This window comes from Phyllostomus hastatus, unplaced genomic scaffold, assembly GCF_019186645.2.
Source record: "Phyllostomus hastatus isolate PE091 unplaced genomic scaffold, TTU_PhHast_1.1 phas_scaffold_93, whole genome shotgun sequence".
In the NCBI taxonomy this organism is placed as follows: Eukaryota; Metazoa; Chordata; class Mammalia; order Chiroptera; family Phyllostomidae; genus Phyllostomus; species Phyllostomus hastatus.
The window spans coordinates 28,652,735-28,673,283 of NW_025334042.1; the positions used below are offsets into that span (position 1 = coordinate 28,652,735).

The window sequence follows — 20,549 nt, forward strand, 5'->3', positions numbered from 1 at the left end:
GCTCATCTCTGCACCTCATCCCACACCACTACTAGAAGCACTGGACTCCTTTCAGCTTCATGAACATGGTGAGCTCTTTCCTGCCATTGCCTGTGACTCTAATTGGGACTCTAATCTCCACTTTTGTGGTATGACTAGCTCCTTTCCTTTAAATTTCAGGCTAATAATCACTTAAGAAGAGAAGCTTGACTCAATCACCCTATTCAAATCAGTTCTACTGCTTTTATTTTATACATTAGCCACTTATTTTTTCTTACAAGCCTTAAAAAACCTATATGTAAATAAATTTAATTATTTGGCGCTAGTTTTTGACTTTCCTGATATCCACAAGAATGCAATCTTCAGGGAGGTCTGGCCAATTATCATAAACAATGACCTAGCAGAATGCCTGTCATCTTGTTGGTGGTCAGTTATTGTTTATTAAATGAATCAACTTCTGGGAGAGCAAAAGTGTTATGGAAATATGTAATTTTTAAGAGTAAGTTTTATTCATCAGAGGAAAGAATTTGTACATTATAATATTAAAGTATAGTTCCAGAGACTAAGACTGTATTTCACAAACCAAAATTAAGTAAATCTAGGAAGATTATCTTAAATAATCCTTTTTATTCTTATAATCTACCCACTGAGAAATTTTCCAAACAAATTATTTATTTTTGTAAGTAAATAAACACAAAATACTATGCTAAGACTATGGTGTTTCTTTTACTGGCAGCTAAAAGAAACTCTGAGGAAGATTCAGAAAAATCCAAGTTAGTTTAGATGCAGAGGTGCTCTATATGGCCTGGCAAAGTAGTAAAATCTGCTTCTAGAGCTAGGGTGCAAAGCTACTAAAAGATAAGTAAGACTCTGGGAATTCTCTGTATGCTCAACTCCTGGAGCAAACCTGAGTCATTTAGAGTCACATTAACAATGATCAGGGCAATGAGTCACTACTCAAAGTCAAATTCACTACTCAAAGTCAAATTCAGAGATGCCCAAAATACTACTTTGTTCATATGAGGTCTGTCTGGAAAAAGTCCAGCCATTGTTAATATAATGAGAATGGTTTGCATGGCATCAATGTAAACTGGGAGCCAAGGAGAGTGGACTGGAATGCACATGCATGAACAGTGACAGCTTCACTGTACTAGTCAGTGGGGGCGGCAGATGCTGTTGAGTGAGCATGTGTACTGTGTGGCTGTTGTATTCAAAATGACTGAGCAAGTAAGGCAACAAATCTGCATCGAATTTTGCATTACAGTTGAAAATTCCTCTGTGGAAACTATTTGGATGATTCAGAAGGCTGTAGTTGTGGGAAACTGGTGATTGGTAGCTTTATCACAACAACACACTTAATCATGCATCACGTCTCATAAAGAGTTTTTTGGCAAAACATCAAATCATCTAGGTCACTCAGTCCTCCTACACCCCAGAGTTGGTGCCCTGTGACTTCTGGCTTTCCTAAAACTAAAATCACCTTTGAAAGGGAAGAGATTTCAAACCACTGATGAGATTTAGGAAAATACAACAGGGCAGCTGGTAGTGATTGGGACAACTGTGTGAGGTCCCAAGATGCCTACTTTGAAGAGGAGTGAGGCATTATTGCCCTGTGTACAATGTTTATTGTATCTTGTATCCTCAATAAATATTTCAATTTTTCATATTTCATGGCTGGATACATTCTGGACAGACCTTATATTCGTTCACTAAATAAATAGTTTAGCACAGTTTCATGCAAAGGTGAAAGATAGGGAAGAGGACTCAATATTGTCAAGATGTCAGTTCTTCCCAACTTGATCAATTCAACAAAATACCAATAAAAATTCCAGCAAACTTTTAATGTTATTTTATATAATGATTCTAAAATTTGCATGGAGAGGCAAAAGACTCAGAATTGTCAACATAAGTTTGAAGGAGAATAATATAATAAAGTCAGCTGACTGACACTATCTGACTCTAAGACCTACCATACAGAATAGTAGTCAGGCAGTGTGGTGTTGGTGAAAGAAAAGGCAGATTAATGGAAGAGAATAGAGAGCTCAGAAATACACCCACACAAATATGGCCAACTGATCTTTGACAAAAGAACAGAGGTAATGCAGTGGAGCAAAAATAATCTAAAAGGACATTCACATGAAAAAAATGAATATAAATGGAGACTTTATGTTTTTTACAAAAAATAACTCAAAATGGATCACAGACCTAAATATGAAATGCAAAATTATAAATCTGCTGGAAGACAACATAGGAGAAAACCTAGGCGACCATGGGAAAGGTGATGACTTTTTGGATACACCACCAAGGCATAGTACATGGAGGGAATATTTGATAAGCTGGACTTCATTAAAATTTAAAAAACTCCTGATCCAGAAATGACAATCTCAGAGAAATGGTTTTGAGTCAAAAGTCATAATTCAGTGTTAATAAAAGGACTATGTATATAGGGTGGTGCAAAAGCAGTTTAACAGTTGTTCATATAGAATATAATAATTAATACATAATAATATAAGAAAAACTCTTATGTTTTGTGTGCTCACAACTGTAACGCTACTTTGCTCACCTTCTATGTTAGAGTTAACTTTAAATGTAAGCTATTTGTTAGCCTAGAAATACATAGGCTGGATTAATTCACTTGAACCTGGAACTGATCCCACAGAAAATGTAGTAAAGGAAAATAAAATATTTGGTTATTTCAAAATGGTTGGAGCAATAGCATTTCCCTAGTGATATTTGATTGTGCCCTAATCACAAAGATAGCATTTTTAATTTATGATGGTGGACTTACAAGAATTGCCTTCATCTGTTATATAACATGTCATTTCAAATATTTCTGCTTAGTTAATTTATTCATGGTAATCAATTTCTTCACAAATGATAAAGGCTATTTATAAAGTTACAGATGTAGGGATCATTGAATTACAGAGCATCCGGACATTAAAGGAGGCAGGATACCTAAGACCACCATCTCTCTCTGTCTCTCTGTCTCTCTCTGTCTTTCTGTCTGTCTGTGTGTGTGTGTGTGTGTGTGTGTATGAAGCTCCAAACAATTTTGTTTTTTTTTAAATGCTTACAGAGGAAATATTTGCAAAACTGATGGTGCTAATATTGCAATTTAATCTAATAACACATGAGTTAATTCTAAGCATCCGAACTATCCTCTTGTTCCTTTTTACCGGGCATCTTAGGCACTGGTCAGAGGACATGTGAGTAATGGAGTTAGACATCTGAAGGTTCCACCTAAAAAATGGTTTTCTAGCCCTTCCTCTTCAGCTAGGGGATTGAAGAAGACAAAGTGAAAACACAAAATGTGTTTTTCATTAGTGTTTAAGCCAGTGGCTTTGGTTATATAGTTTAACTTAATAGCTTGGAGTTACCAAAACTGGTAGGTTAAATGTTTAGATTGCATCATCTGTGGTAACATCAGGATAAATTACAGATTTATTAGAGGACATAAAGTCAACAAAATGAATATATAGGAACTTTAAATCAGATGGAAAAGAGGTCTTGTTCTTGTAGAACTTCCCCTAGACTTTACCACTGCCCTCTGTCCAAGCCAGACCATCCTCATTTTAATCATTCTATGATAATAACCCTGTAATTCAACTCCTTACATCTTTCTCCCCTACATACATATTTTCCACAGTCACTGAAGTGACTTTTGAGTGTAAATATCTGATCATGTTATTTCTACCTTGAAGGTGTCTAATGACTACTTCTTGTTCTTCGGAGGAAGTCCAGACTTTAAAATGTCCTTAAGATGCACTTATTTGGTTAAAATATCTGTACTCTGTTTAAAACTAAAAAGAGATATAAAAGCTCAAGAAATGCACATTCATACACAAATAATAAAATACATGCTTCTTTGTGGATATTTATTTATGACCAAGGATGGTTGTCAATCTTTATTCTAAAATTCACATGTAATAAATAAAATTAGCTAATTAAAATAATTTTCAAAATATTGTTGCTATCTTCACATTATTCTTACTTTAGCTCATAATGATGCATAAACACAAAAGATTCTTAAGAGAAAATCTAGAACTTATTACAAATAGCATATATGTGATGAAAGATTTGCAGTTGTATATTTGTCTTGATGTGAACCATAAACATTTGATAGGGAATAATTTACTAAGACAGCAGATAACAGTGTTCAGGTCAGAGACATGCAATTACAGACTGCCATGTCTAATAAATTTTCTATAGTATCTCTAACATGAAGTCCTAATCTTTGTAAGAATAACTTTGGGGATTAGCCTATGGCATAATACAAATCATGAGGCTAATGGGAAGTATATCCACATTCTAGACATCTAAACTATTAAGTTGCCCAAATTATTTTTAACTACATTTTACTCTATAAAAGTCATGAATTTATCCAATAATTATTTGTTAGAAATCCTGTTCTGTGCCAGATATATACCCCAGATGCTGAGGTTATGAAGGCTGAACAAAGGAAACAAAGAACAAAATCTTGCTCTTATGTCTCATGGAACTTACTTTCAGGCAATAATGTTTTACATTCAAGACAATCACCAATATAAATTAATGAATAAGGTCATTTTAAATAGTTATAAATATTAAAAAGAAAATAAAAGAGTGATGTGATATGACAAAAAAAAATTAGAATAGGGGGCAATCTGACATTGAAGGCCACATAATTCTTCCCTGAGGAGATGACATCTAAACACCAACAACAATGACAAGAACGAGAGTGCCATGCCAAGACGTGGAGATTCGACAGCAGCCAGAACAAGTACGGCGCTTCAAGGTTGGAATAATGTTGGTATGTTTGAGCAGAGAAAGTTAATGGAGCAAGGGAGAAATCACTTATTGAGGTGAGGGAGTATGACAGGGCCAGTACATAGGACCCTCTAGGCCACAGTAAGAAATGTAAGTTTTATTCTATAGGATGTCTTTCTAAGAGGGGAGTTATATGATTTGACTCCCTCTGGCTGCTGCACAGAGAATGGACTAAAGGAAGCCAAAACTGAAAGCCCAGGAACATTTTGAATTGCAGCAGGGCCCACAGGGAGGATTGCCATCTGGGTTCGAAGGGATGTGGCAACATGTAGATGGTAGCACATGGAAGTGTGTGAATTGTGCCTAAGTTCTGTAGGCAATTAATGAATACTTCTTAAATGAATGAAGGAACAGTGTAACTCAAATGAACATTAACCTAGTGATATATTATATTCCTGGCTATACCATTTAGGCATGAAAACTGAAACAAGGAAAAATTAGAAGTCTTAAATTTCCTAGAAAATCTAGTTTCTATTTGTATTTACTGCCTCTCTCACTATAAATAATTTAAACAATTTGCAAATAAATCCAAATTTAAATTTTAAAATTCCACAATGGTACTAATTACCAAATATTTGATATTTCCTACTGTTGATTATATAGTTATGTCTAGTATATTGATTATATAGTTGATTATATAGTTTAGTCTTTATGCAGTTATGGTCAGACTAAAAGCTATGGTATTTCATTAAAAGATATTTTATTAGTTTAATATACAAATATTCATTATTTAGGTATAAATCACTAACTTCTTTCTAAGGCAATTATTCCCATCTCTGATTTAGTATCTTCTAGTATTTCAGTCTATCATAGAATTTTCAAATTAACATCAATTTTAATTTTGTGTAATTAAACTAACTATATTATCCATCCAGGAGGAAAAAAATTAAACAAATAACAGAGTTCTACAAACCCCCCAAAAGGAAGAAATCTTTGCCTCAAATATTTATTACCCAAAGCTGTGAGAAATAATTAGATTTTGCAGAGAAAGAATAGACATGCTGAGATAGAGTGGGAGATGGTAGAGGAGGCATTATTTACTGTCTTTATATTTTACTACTATACTAATATGTGTAAGACAAAGAAAGGTGGGTTAGGAGAGTATTAATAATAGTCTAGTGAATTTCCTTTTGAAAAACAAAAGTATGGATATTATTATCTAATGATCTGGCATTATGTCTCATTTTAATGCATTATGGTATTTTAATCATACTTTGACATCCAGAAAATAATCAGCAAGTATATGGCATGTTGCCAGTTTTCATTCGTGACTTATAAAGGAAGAAATGTCAAGATTTGGGGCATTGATATTAATGTGACTATCAGTCCTACCTTTACTGTTAGGAATCAATATGGCCTAGAATTTTACAAGTACCCAACTGGAATGTCTTAAATGACTGGCTTACCTGAAATTTTGACTTGAGATACCACTCCATCTCCTCCGTCACTGTGTGCACGAACTTCTACAACATACTCTCCATCCCTGGGGATTGGGACCTCTATGGAATGTTTATGAGTTGAATACAGTTTGCCATCATGCTGGCCATCAGGTCTATAAAGCACCTTGAAAAATCCCAAAAGGTGTATACTTAATACAGTGTTGAGAGTGAGCTAGTGCTCTGACACTAAAACCAAAACATTCCTACACTTTCATTAATAAAATAAGCCCTAGGGTTGCTATGTGTAATAATTGCTGGAAAATTGTTATTCTTAATTCATAAAAATATATTTCACCTATAGTTTAAGATTGTCCAAGAGGATGTGCCTTAAGCATATGAATTTTATCTTTTTGAGATGACCTAAAATAAAGGGGAAAATGTATTTTTTAAAAAGTAAATAGTATAAGATAAGGGCTCTTTCAATATATTGAAGTAGTCTAAAAGTTGCCTCACAATTAAAATTTTTTCACACTGTTTCTAAAATTTAGCACACATTGGAAAATGTGGTAAGATGTGTATTCATTTATAGAAGGCAATTCAGTACTTCAAAGAGTTCGCTGTGTGCTAGGCAACTCTCATGTCGATCATGGTCAAACAGAAATGGGTTCTTTCTGTCTCTGTTCTTCGGGAACTGAATATTCTAACAACTCTATACTTTAAAGCAGTTATTCTATCTTGCTCACTTGACATAGCATTTTCTTAGACTTCGCTGAAGATCTTTCTCATTTCAAAATTTATCATGGCACTGTGTCATCTGATTCAGTTCTATTGCTAGAATAAGAAAACAGAATGTTTTGCCAAAAGAGCAAAAAATCCAAACATCAATTACTCTTTGTAAGAGTGAAGCTTCTATAAGAAATATTCCTATAATCTTCTATCTACCTTATATCCTGTCACCGTAGATTCATTTGATAGTGCGACCACATGATCCCAGGTAATGATGTAGCGTGAACCAGACCTTATGGAACTGATGATCCTCGGTGGCTGGCTCGGAGCTGTGAAAAGTAACAACATGTTATTGACCATCCCCACATCCAGCTTCAGTTCTGCAAGCTGCACTGCATCAGGAACTATGATGCTGATGACAGGTGACAACAGCCGCTCATTTTGATGAGTACTTATGTCCAGGCACTATGCTAAGCACTTTACCTCCATGGGTGTGTTTCATGCACCCCATGGTCCTGTGAGGTGCATAACATAATTTTTATTATCCTCTCATCATACCTCACTTGGGTTTCTTTTTAAACCAGTCTTATGAAACTGCTGTTTTCAAGGTTCTCAATTACTTCCACTTGACCCAATCGATGTCCCATTTTTATTCTTTTTAAATTTGACATTTTTGAAGCACTTCACAGAATTGACCTCTTAATTCCTTCTTGAATCTCATTCTTTTCTTAAATTCATGATGTTTTAATACCTGTTTCTGCCTTCTACCTCTCTGGCTACTTGATCTCATCACCATGCTTTGGTGGCTCCATGTTCTCTGCTCAGTTTTTACCTGTTGGAGTGGCTTAGGACTTGATCCTGAGCACCCTTCTCTCCTCTGTGAATCTTCCTTACATCTTACATCTGGGCCCACAGCTTCAAGTACTGATAGTTGTATCTCAAGGTCTAATCTTTTTCATAACCTCTAAACATATGTGTGTAACTGCCAATCTGCCTGAATGTCTAAGGGCCTTTTCAACTGTAATAAAATCAAGATGGGACATTTGTAATATACCCCCAAATGTGCCTATGAGACCTTCACAATCAAACCCCCCGTGTCTCAAACAAAAATCTAGTATTCAGTTTTTCATTTTGTTCATTGCCAACATCCAAATAGCAGCAAGTTGTCAATGCTGCCTGCAGAGAATTTTCCACTTCTCTCTGCTAACACCGCCATTTCTTTCTTCAACTACCGAAAGAGCCTCCTAATTGGCTATTCTGCTTACACTCTCATTCACTACTACCCACTGTCAATCTAGAATCCAGAATGTCTATTTTTAAACCTAAATTAGGCATTACTCTCTGCCTTCAAATCTTCCAAAGGCTTCTTATACTTAGGAATAACTCAAACTCCTTATTATGACCTACAAGGCCACTCATAGTTTGATGCCAGTACACTTCCCCTCCTCATCTCAGAACCTATATCCTGGCCCTCCGGCCTTTCTACACTTAAAACAGATCAATCTCTTCCCACCTAAATGCTCTGCACTAGTTATTTTCTCTTCCTGAAACAATCTCCCCCTTCCCCCACCCCCAGTTGTCACATGAGTCCTTCTTATTACTCATATCCTAGCACAAATAGCATCTTCTCAAAGAGACTGTTCCTGACCACCCAAATGGAATCTGACTCTTGCTGAAGTCACTTTCAATTTTATTATCTGTTCATTCATTTATTGTCCTATCATCTGATATATTCATATTTATTTGTCAGGGATTTAGTTCTATTTTTGTATTGCTTTGTTTTGTTTCTGTCTCCTTCCATTAGGTTGTAATCTATGAGAATAGACTATCAGACTAGTTTGATGTCTTCTGTATCCTAAACACCTTGAACAGTGCCAGGCACTTAGCATAGTTTTGATACATGAATAAATGGGGAAAGAACAAAGAAATAAATGCTCCTTTCACAAATGAGGAAACACGTTTAAAGATGTGAAGCAATTTGTCTATTGTTACATAATTCTTTACATGGCAGAAACAGATCTGAAACCCATGTGTGATATCGAAGTCTGGCTCTTACCACCATGTTTTGTTAGAAGTTTCTTTTTTTCCCAAGTAAACTGCATAAATTTTTTAACCCTAATGGTAATCACATCTTTAAGATATTACAAAATTCCCTAGAGTCCTGAATGTAAATTCTCCTCTTTAATATAACATATTCAACTTGGTTCAAGAAAGAGATATCAAAGTAAAGCCTGAGGGAGGAGAATGAATAGAAATCTGAGCAGGTGAGTGGTCTTGTTAAATAAATAATGAGAGCATGTAGTGATCAGGGAGTAATGTAGTGCTATAATATTTGCACTGTGCAGTGATGGATGTGTGTAAATCAAAGCACAGAAAAATTAATCAGCCTTGGCTGATTTGGCTCAGTGGATTGAGTGCCAGTCTGCGAACCAAAGGGTCACCAGTTTGATTCCCAGTCAGGACAGATAGCTGAGTTGCAGGCCAGGTCCCCAGTAGGGGGGCACCTGAGAGACAACCACACATTGATATTTCTCTCCTTCTCTTTCTCCCTCCCTTCCTTGCTCTCTGAAAATAAATAAATAAAATGTTTAAAAGAAAAGAAAAATTAAGCAGAAATTGAATTTTCTCATGCTGTTAATGTATTCCTATAGAAACACAATTTAAATAATAACAGAATGAATACAAATTGATTATCTAATAGTGTAAAATTTTGAGGGGAATCTTTACAAACAGAGGTTCTGTAATTTTATTTCCATTGAGCACTATTAGATAAAGACATTCTCTACATTTTTCATCATCTATATTATCTAACAATTTTTTTAAGTTTCTGTGTGATTGTGATGGAAAACATTAAAAACCAAATGTGCTAAGATTGCTAGGTAGTACATTTCTCTCAAATGCACCTTCATTGTGACTGAATCAAGTACTCATTTTTGACAAGGCTAAAATGTAAATGCTGAGACTCACGTGCTTTCCTGGTGAAGGTCTCAATCATCTCACTGGGAGGTCCACACCCCGCACTGTTGCAGGCTCTGACTTCCACAAAGTACTGGGTGTCAGGCAGAAGGTTCTCCATCCTGGCCGAGTACTCTTGGCTGTTGACTTGAATTCTGTGTGCAGCTGCTTCCTTGTCATGGGCAGACCAGTACCGAATCTGTGAACATTCAAGTGGAGTAACATTTTGTCATGATTCAGACACATGAGTTGCAAAAAGTTATTTTCAGCTGACTCTGTCATCACTGATGTTGACTGAGTATTATAGTTTCAAATATTTCTTAACACTACTTACATTTCTTTCAGTCTTAGACTATAGCAGGGCAAACAACACACATGTGATTACAGCTGACAAGGACAAATCAAAGGCTCACGTGATTGCTGGAAAGAGTACTTACACTGACAAAGGAAAAAGGAAACAAAAACAAAAAACCCTCCATAAGATTTACTTTCAAAATATAAACTGTTCTCTGGAAGTATTTGCCACAATAATTTTATCACCTATTTCTTGCTTTATTTCTGCTTACATGATTTCGAATTTGTTATGACCATTGATAAAGCAGCCTGACTGGAATACAACCTTGCTTAACAAAAAAATAGTCATCATGTAGCCAGTGAAATAACTTTCTGCTACCTCATTTTAGAAGAATGTATATATTATCTACCTTAAACCTATATAGGAGCCACATATGAAAGAAATATTACACTTAATAACTTGATTAGTTGTAGAAATTATTGATCTTTAAAATAATTTTTTAAAAATTCTATCCATGTTCTGATTTAAAAGGATTACTTTTATCAACCAAAATATCAATGATAACCTTTCTTGACTCTTAAAATCTATGTAAAAGCTGTCAATGAGAATATTCACTCTTCAAATAATGTCATTTGCTTGGTCAGAAATTTATCATTATATCTAAGTTTATAAGTAAAAGGAAGGAATTATTTATAAGTATACTGGTATTTTATAAATTTTAAATGCCCTGTCTATAAAATAATGGGATTTTAATTTCACAATTAATCAAAATGACTTTAAAATAATATCTAATATTTATATTATCCTGAACTTTTCATTTATATAAAATGCATATGAAGCCATTATAAAATGGAGCAGGATGACTCAAATTCACTTGGTAGCAAAGTGAGATTAATAGGTTGAATGAGTGCATCTCAGAATAAAGGCTAGTTACTAATTGCTTTTTGGTTTCCTTTACAATATTTTTATTTTGTTTACTTGTGCTCATTTTTCTGATAACAGTATTTCCTTATGGTTTTGATAGAATCTTTTTGGAATATTTGTCACCTGACCAGAAGGATGGCCTCAGAGATTTCACCAAGTGTCTCCAAAGGCTGAACTCAGCAGAGAAAAGACTTTCTAAGGACAGTACCCTCCTCAAGAAGGCATGAGTTTCCTTGTGCCAGAAGTGATCAGGAAGCAACTACAGTCATTTGAGAAGGAAAAGATGGCCTATACTTTAGTGGGCATTTGAACTAGCTGATATAAAAGGTCTCTTTCACTGCTTGACTAAGAGAAATAAAATGAACATTTGTATTTCTAACAAAATGCCAGGCACTGCATAGGACCATCCACAAACATCATCTCAACAAACCTAGAATGGTAGCATTCACTCCGATTTCTAGCAAACAAAACTGAAATTCATGGGGTTCATGCATTCTTACATGCATGCTTGTTGACTGAATGTATACATTTTGAAATCTGTATACCACTATAACAATTTTTCCATCCAGTTTCAGAGGAGAAACTTTTAAACAAGGTTAATGTAACAAAAGCTAGTTCTAAAAAATACTATGCACTAAAATGAGTGATAAAATTTTTCTGCCATCTCACCCAAAATTCCACGAGGCATTTTGGCAATGCAAAAGGAAAGAACAAAGCTTTCATTAATTTATTCTTTGCACCTGTATCCTGAATGACCGATGACTTTACTCATATGACATTGATAGGGATCTGTCACAAAGCCTCCATGAAAATTCACAGTAAATTAAAGCACTGAGTTAGCGATGCTCAGCTATGTTACTAGGGAGCAGAAAGAATTATTGACTATGCCGGATTGTCCCTGATTTTCTTATTTAAGAACATAAGGGTTTTTTCTTATTTAAGAACATAAGTAGTATGACATTTTCATAGTATATGCAACCTTTACAAATAAAAGCATCTTATTCAAATCAACTTGACTGAATACTCAGTCTCTTCCTTAATTTAGGACATATGTTTACATATAACGTACAATATTTTCAGAGAATCTTAAAGCAAATAGTAGAGGGATATATGTAAAATATAGCAACATCCTTTTTATCTGAACTAGCTACTGGCCACACTCTTAGAGTTAATTTCCACACCATTGATAACTTTGTGCTATTGGTTGCCATTGAGTTTCCTATTGTGGTGAAGCAGCAACATTAATTTGTGAGAAAATTGCTTGGAGTAAAGGGTGCAACCTGTAGTCATGGAGCGGAGTGAATGTATTGCTTTTGATTAATCAGCAGGGAGACCAAAAGAGGACCTGGATGAATTAGTGGAAATGGAGTACCACCACTAAAACAAACAAACAATCAAACAAACAAAATGAAAGCCCACTTTATAGATAGTAAATAATAAATTAATTTTACATGCTAGAGTCACATATAGTGTGTTTATTTCTATGTAATACTGTGACATTTTATAACTTTAACTCTTACCCTACATGCTTCTGGCTAATTCCAATTGGTCCTTTAAGGTCAGTTTAAGGGATGTTTTCTTTGGGACATTCTGAGTGTTACCCATTTTCTGCCTCTGAAGGTAACAGTATGAAACACATAGTTGGTATTCTGTAATTGTTTCCTTTAGGAGTGGAACTTCAGAGCCAAATAGGATGAACAATTTAAGGATGCTTTTTTACAAATTATTAAAATGTTTTCCAAAACCCTTAAAATTTACTTTTATGAAAATGTTCATCTCAAAAGATCTTGCTTAACCATGAGCACTATTACCTGAGTTTTGATTTTGGCCTATAGTTCATCAACACATAGGACTCTACATCTGTCCTAGGTAAGCCAGTTAGGGATCTCTGCTTTACTCTTTACACTTAGCGTATAAAGGCCCAACAGAAAGTGTCGTGTTGGCTGCCACATACGTCAGAAGGACACAAAACATGGAACGATGCAACATGCTGATACATTTATCAATAGATACAATTAATTTGATAAAAATTGCACTCACCTGATAGCTTTCCACTATTTTTTCCACAACATGTTCCCAGTGAACAGATATCTCAGAAGATGATAACACTTTCACGCCTACTCCTGTTGGGGCTTCACTGGGAGCTGAAATTTGATGAAAACATATTCACATATAAGATGCCTATAATATAAAATTCAAACAGCACCATTTTGGGTATGGGTGAATTAAAATTATATTTTAATATTCTAAATAGTTTTGATATTTTAAAAATAAGTCCAATAATTTTAGTACCTTTTCCTCTATTTTTTAATATTTATTGTATGGTTATTTGTGATATATGCACACATGTTCATACATATAAATCTTAGTATGCACATGCACACAGAATAGAATATGAAAAGCTTCATGGACCTCTCTGATATTTGTGAGCAGGAACACTATTTGTTTATTTCTTCCAACTAATCTGCCTAAGAAAGCCTGCAGATGCAAAGAAAGTCTATTATACTTAGCTTATCAAATCTACATGATCACAAATAGGAAATTTGGTGTTTATAATAGAAAATTATTCATTAAATTTAATTTTCAACTTTCTCTTACTTTCTTTTATATGAGCTAAAGATGCATAGCAGTACTGCCTACTTTTCCTTTTATGTTCAAGTTAAAACTTTTTTATTTTATTTTTAAGATCCTTTGAAACAGGTTTGACAGCCACCACTTCTTGGGCTCAGGGGAGCTTTCATAAGTCTAATCTGTTATCTGGGCATCAAGTCAAATATGTATCAAAACGGCCTCTGTTCAGTGAAAAAAAGTAATTTACATCACTTATGAAACTTACACAAAGAAACTAAGGAAAAATTTAAGCGGGGGTGATCAATTTTTATTGTCTTTTATTAACAAACCATAATCCTCTTTTGTGTTAAAAATGTCCTGCAGAGGAACACCGTTGCCTTTTCAAAGGAAGGTAAACATGTAGCACTATGATTGATTTCTTAGTAGTAAAAGAAAGGATGAAAGGATGAACACACAGGCTTTGGCACATGCGGGTTTTATGAGACTCATGAAACATTTAGGAAATAAATATATTTTAATATTGAAGGCCATGACTAAAGGAATTAAAAAATGGGTTGTTGCCTGATTAACAGCAAATACAGCAACAAAAAATTGATGTTGGGAGAGAAGATAACTTTAAAGTACTTTTTACTTTTGTTTTGTTTTGTCCCTGTGAGATGCACTCATGTTGTTGAATTTATTAACACTGAGCCATTATAATTCTGCTGAATCAGAATAAGTATGGAGAACATTAAGTTATTACTCAGGACTAAAAAGTCTTGAACTGGCCCTGGCTGGTGTAGCTCAGTAGGTTGAGTGTGGTCCTGTGACCCAAAGGGGTTGCAGTTTTGGTTTCTAGTCAGAGCACAGGTCTGGGCGGCAAGTCAGGTCCCCAGTAGGGTGTGTGTGAGACAACTACACATTGATGTTTCTCTCCCTCATTTTCTCCTTCCCTTCCCCTCTTTCTAAAAATAATTAAATAAAATCTTTTTAAAAATCCTGAATTGATTATAAACTTAAATAATGTCTGCTTTTCTGGTTTTTTTCTAAGTCTTTAGTTAACTTACACACACATACATACAAATAGAAGATTGCCTTTCATGTTTGCATTGGAAGTAAAGATCATGAGGTGATTTAAATAGATATTTAATTTTTAACAAACATGAAATCTCATAACTCTATGACTGATGAGCATATGTGAGTTCTAGGGATAGTAAAACGCTTATTTTGGAGTAAAAATAATGCTGAGTAAACTAATAGATGAGTATGTTTCCTCTAAGAGATCAGAAGCAGAGATCACCTCATTTTAAGTTTTCAAACTCTTCCACCTGTACTTCTCACGGATGAGCAAGGAGAATCTTGGCCAAGGACAATGTGTTAGGTCAGAAGGCAATGAAATCTCCATTTCCTTTTCTGGCCATTAATTATTTATATGGTGCACGAGTACAGAGATAAAATAAGGAGGTACAGAGATAATAGGAAAATAAATAATTTTTAAAAGCATTGTAGCTTATATAAAAATCATAGGGATCAATGTAATATTTAATTTAAAACTATATATAATTTAGCATAGAGGTATAAAGTCTTCTAAGGGCAAACTCAGCTCAGGTAAAGTTTCTAGAGCACATTTAGAGCCACAGTTTGTATTTTTCCGCTTAATAGCGTTCTAAATTTTTCCCTACCTAAGAAAAAAGTTTAATGGGGGTCTCTGACTCTTTTAATGTAGAATTATGCCTAGATTCCCTTTAATAAAATTCCAGCACTGTATTTTAAGGACAAAAAATCACAAAAAATGTTATAATTATACAAATTAGGTTAAGGGGGGAAAATTTTACCAAAAGATGTTAAGAAATTTCTAAGTAGGAAATTCATGGACACGCAGACATACTGAGGTTCCAATCAAGTATGGAGAATTTCTGATTGCAAAATTATAATCAAGGGCCAGGAACAGGAGTCCAAGCCGACTATTTTAGGAGAGACATCCCACCTACCATGGGCATGATTTTCAAAGGAAAAGTTTCTGGGAACATTCTTGTCATTGAGGGAGAGATTGCTATTTTAATTTGCCTCAAAATAATGCTAATTTATTAAATGCAAATTATTATGAAAAGATCTTAATAAGTAAAGCCCAAAAGACAGCAGTGAAATGCTTACCAGAGAACTAGGTTTTCCCTCCCTTGTCATGTCAGTGAGGACTTATTTTTACCTACCGTCTTCTGCTGAATTAATGACTGCGATGAGGCTGTATGGTCCATCTCCTTTGTTGTTGAAGGCCTTCACTTTGACTTGGAATGCAGTAGAAGGTCGCATGCTCTCATCTTTATGGACGTATCGACCAATATCTGGATTAGTAACTGTAACTTTTTTCCATTCGTCCCCATCAAATGGTTTAAATGCCACTATGTAACCAAAATTGTTGCCGTAGTGGTATTCTCTTGACAAAGGCTAAATAGAAATAAAATATAAAATAGGTTTAAGCAATGCATTTAACAGGAGGAAAAATCCTGCGCCAATAATAATAACAATGATACACATGGAAGAATGTTCTCTGTAAAAATACGCAGTTAGTCTACATTAGTGCTGCCTGAAAATTGCAGGGAAATCATGCTCGAACATGTGATGACCTTACTTACCAAGTCTGCTATTCCAGGAACATCACTTGGTCAGGGTGGGGGATCCCACTCTGGGCCTTTGTACTTCTAGTTCCTCCTACTTTCACCTAGCACACTCTCGCATATGTCAGAAGGGCCCCTCCCTCACTTTCTTGAGGTAAAAATCACCTACTTGATGTCTCCCCTGGCCACAGGATCAGCCATTTCCACACTTTCTACAATACTGCATATCCAACCCCTAGGCTTAATTTTTTTTTCTCTTTAACTCTATCATCATGTACACTATATATTTTATTTATTTCTTACTTTATTTTCTCTCTTAACTACTAGGATATAAAGTTCTTTTATTTTACAACTTATATAAACTTTTTATTGTTGTTCAATTACAGTTGTCCTCATCCCTCCCCCATTTACTCTCCCCTGCCCTACCCACTCCCACCTCCCACATTCAATCCTCCCTCCAGCCCTCCCCCATTGTCTTTGTCCATGGGTCCATTATACAAGTTCCTTGACAACCCTTCCCCTTCTTTGCCCTGTTATGCTCCTTCCCCTCCCTCCTGGTTACTGCCAGTTTGTTCTTTATTTCCATGTCTCTGGTTCTGTTTTGCTCACTTGTTTGTTTTATTGTTTAGGTTCCACTTATAGGTGAGACCACATGGTATTTGTTTTTAACCTCATGGAATACAAGTTTCAAGAGGGCAAAGTTTTTGTCAGTTTTGATTACCTCTTTATCCATTGTACCTAGAACAAGGCCTCAAGTAATATTTATTCAGTGATTGAATAATTGAATTATAGAGTTGAAAGATAATGATGAGAGTGTTATACAAGAGTCTAGAATATCTCTCTTGTAATCAAATAATATAAACTGGTCCAAGGAATAAAAGACAGAAGGAGAAAGGAGGAAGGGCTAACACTGCACTCATCTGTAGGAGGCTGCCTCTGGGACTCTGTCTGACTCCAGTACAGAAGCAAATGTACTGTTTTGCATTATTCTCTCAGAGTTTCTTATTATAACATATGCCAATTGCTCAGTAAAGAAGTCTGTGGTAGCCCTGATAATTCATTATTTATACACTTACATGATGCTAGTTCTAGAGAATACTAATCACTTGGTCATCTTTAACCAATCAAGTAAATGTGCAAATTGTATATTACACTTTTTCACCAGAAAATCCAACTTAAAGTATCTCAAGGAAATATTTTAAATACAACACAGTTGGTTCAATAGACATACAAGAATATAAAATTATATAAAGTTCAAAGGGTAAAAGGAGTTGTACTTGGTTGTACAGTACACATACAGTTGACCCTTGAACAAATGGGGGTTTGGGACGCTGAACTCCTGGTTCAGTCAAAAACTTACATGTAGCTTATGACTTCCCCAAAACTATTAATAGACTACTGTTGATGGGAAGTTTTACTGAGAACAAACTGTCGATTAATACATACTTTTTATGTTTTATATTGTATTCTTATAATAAAGTAAGCTAGAGAAAATAAGCGTTATTAAGATCATCATAGGAAGAAAAAAATAATTTACTGTATTTATTGGAAAGATGTGCATGTAAATGGGCCTGAGCGTTCCAAGCCACATTGTTCGTGTTAGCGGTAGAGATCCTGGAGTTTGCTCACGATCATGTACAAAATGTGATTTTAAGTTATTAGAGGGTATAACCTAACATTTCTGCAATAGTTTAACAGCTTTTTCTGGTTGCTAGTTCTCTACTTATTTTTGCAATTAAAAGTACATCACATCAGCTATGGAGCTTTAAAAAATTAATGATTCTCAGGCCCTATTCCCAGAGACTTTATTTCAAATTTTAGAACAGCATTTCTAATTCTGAATTTTTGACAAACTTCCCATCTTATCATGAAGCTTGACATCCACAGAGTTTAAGAAAATCAAGCCTTGTCAAAAACAGTAAGATGTTTTAATTTTCCTATTACCTTCACTTTGTAATATTACGTTGAAACTAAAATGTACATATAACTAACTTGAGATTTGGACAAACAAAAGTCATTTTTTTCTAAATCTTACTTAAAATGTGATTTAAATGTCAAGTATAAAATATGATTACTCCACAAAGTGAATTTTTGCTAAATATCTACTATTATATAAACCAATTTGATTTATGTAAAGAATAAAATCTGCCAATTTCTGTGCAGTCTCAGAACTTCTTTAGAGCTTACACTGTGTTCTTTGACTCTCTGTAGTGATTAAATACTGAAAATACTTAAAGAATACATGGAGCTACATAAAATGTGTTAGCTAGATAAACGTCACGGGTTGAAGTCTCACAAGTCTGTGCTGTCACAGCCTTCCCCATCCCCACCATCTCTTTTCACTTCAAAATTCCAGTTAAGATGCATTTTTACCAGACATTGTAATCTCTGATGTGGAACTCCCCTTTGGACCATAAAAATGTAATGCAATGCTTTGTATTCCTCTATAACAACACACTTGGCTGACTTCTAAGTCTGACCTATCATGATTGATTACATTTAGTGATCAAAACAAGTCTCAAGTGAGAAACAATCTCTAATTAAAAATACATGCTGATATAAAAGCTTTTTAAACAAATCTTTGGAGTTTTGAATGTCCAGTAAAAATGGCATGAATTACAGTTGGGTTACTAGGTCACAGTGAATTTTAAAAAATCTCTCTAGTTGAAAATTTGTTTAATCATTCCGGCCAACAGATCCCACAGCATTAAGGACCTGTTTTTGCACACTAAACCATAGTAAGCTGGTAAAATCTGACATGCATTTGAGAGAAAAAAAATCTCTTAGTAATTTATTCTTGCTGTGCTTTGGGAATTGTCTTTTTATAATTTAATTTTTTTATTGTTGTTCAATTATATTTGCCCCTATTTTTTCCCCACCACTCTCGCCCATCCCACCCACCCCTGCCTCCCACACCCAATCCTCTCTACCCTCCCTTTGGCTTTGTCCATGTGTCCTTTATACATGCTCCTTGATGACCCTTCCCCTGCTTTCCCCCATTATCCTCTTTCCCCCTCCCCTCTGGTTACTGTCAGTTTGTTCTTTATTTTAGTGTCTCTGTTTCTATTTTGCTTGTTTGTTTGTTTTGTTGATTAGGTTACACTTTTATTTCAATTTCTTTCAGGAAACAAAATAGGTTTGAGACTAAGTATAGGTAAAGCAGCCTGTAATAAATACAACTCGTCAAGACTCACCGCCCATGTTATAGTCAGCTCTCTGTTGCTTCCTCCTCCACCTCCTACATCTGAAGGAGCCACGTTAGGTGCTGAAACAAACAAACAAACAAACAAACAAACAAAATATAGAGGCTATGTGATTTTTTCTGATGTTCAATTTCTTATTCACTACAGAAACAGTAATTTTTTTTTCTTTCACTGGGGAAGACAAACTGCACAAGAGATCCACTCAATTATAATAGCAATGCCTCTCGATGGCTGCAATAGTAATCTGTTTTACTGTCAAGATAAAAACTGATTTTGAGCCATAGGAAATGTGCCAGCTTACTTCAGCAAAAGATAGCAAAGAAAATTTACCTTTTTTACATCTTTAAAAAAAATTTTGTGTCCTTTCATTTAATATGATTTTGAAAGATTAGATGTATAACACTTTGTTGGAAATCATCTCAGACTTCTTAAACCTTTGAACACTGGGACTGTCTAACCCCGGTATTAGCTTTCTGCTTCAACCTACAAATACAGGTTAAGATGCGGTCCAAGTGCAGTAACAAAATAATGTCCCCCACATGTCTGGAAATACTAGAAATCTACTATTGTTCCTTGTGCTCCCACTTCCAATTCCTAAATCTCTCCTGGGACCTGGCCCTGTGGGTGATGCCAAGTCTCCTCAATCCCACCCTCTTCTATCAAACCCCCAGTTTTCAGTCTCCCTGCTGTGGGGCTCTTTGCAGGCTCTTCATCCTTAAAAGGCACTGTTCTCCTCTCAGTCTCTAAGCCCTCACAACCTCTCCTGTCACTGACCTGCAAAGAAGAACAGATACATGAGTGTTTTTTGTACTTCATTCCATAATCACTTTTTAATAACCCATGGCCCTTTTTCCACTTCATATCTCTGAAATCAGTCTCCCCCATATTCAAAATTGCTTCTAACTGCCGAATCCAATGGCCTGTCCTTTGTTTTTCCTCCAAGTTATTCTTTCTCCTTGAAAGTCCTCAGGGTAGGTGCTATACCTTATTGAATCTGGGCACTGTGTCTTATTGTACACTGTGTTTTATTGGATTTGCATCTAATTGGAGATGTACAGATAATAAGCACAGTCTGTCCCTGAATTCGAGGTACTGGGAGACCAGCTACCGAGCGACA

The 20,549-nt window shown here is 35.2% G+C and overlaps 1 protein-coding gene across 2 annotated transcripts in view; it reads right to left on the bottom strand.

The window, feature by feature from the left end:
* CNTN1 (contactin 1) overlaps positions 1 to 20,549 on the bottom strand; it is a 320,158-nt gene that overhangs the window by 28,429 nt on the left and 271,180 nt on the right. For both annotated transcript variants that reach the window (XM_045829319.1, XM_045829320.1), the window contains 6 exons: positions 19,424 to 19,494; positions 15,825 to 16,059; positions 13,105 to 13,208; positions 9,858 to 10,044; positions 7,107 to 7,219; positions 6,192 to 6,348 (listed from right to left, as the gene is read on the bottom strand). In XM_045829319.1, the coding sequence (XP_045685275.1) occupies positions 6,192 to 6,348; positions 7,107 to 7,219; positions 9,858 to 10,044; positions 13,105 to 13,208; positions 15,825 to 16,059; positions 19,424 to 19,494 (867 nt within the window). The remainder of the gene's footprint in view (positions 1 to 6,191; positions 6,349 to 7,106; positions 7,220 to 9,857; positions 10,045 to 13,104; positions 13,209 to 15,824; positions 16,060 to 19,423; positions 19,495 to 20,549) is intronic.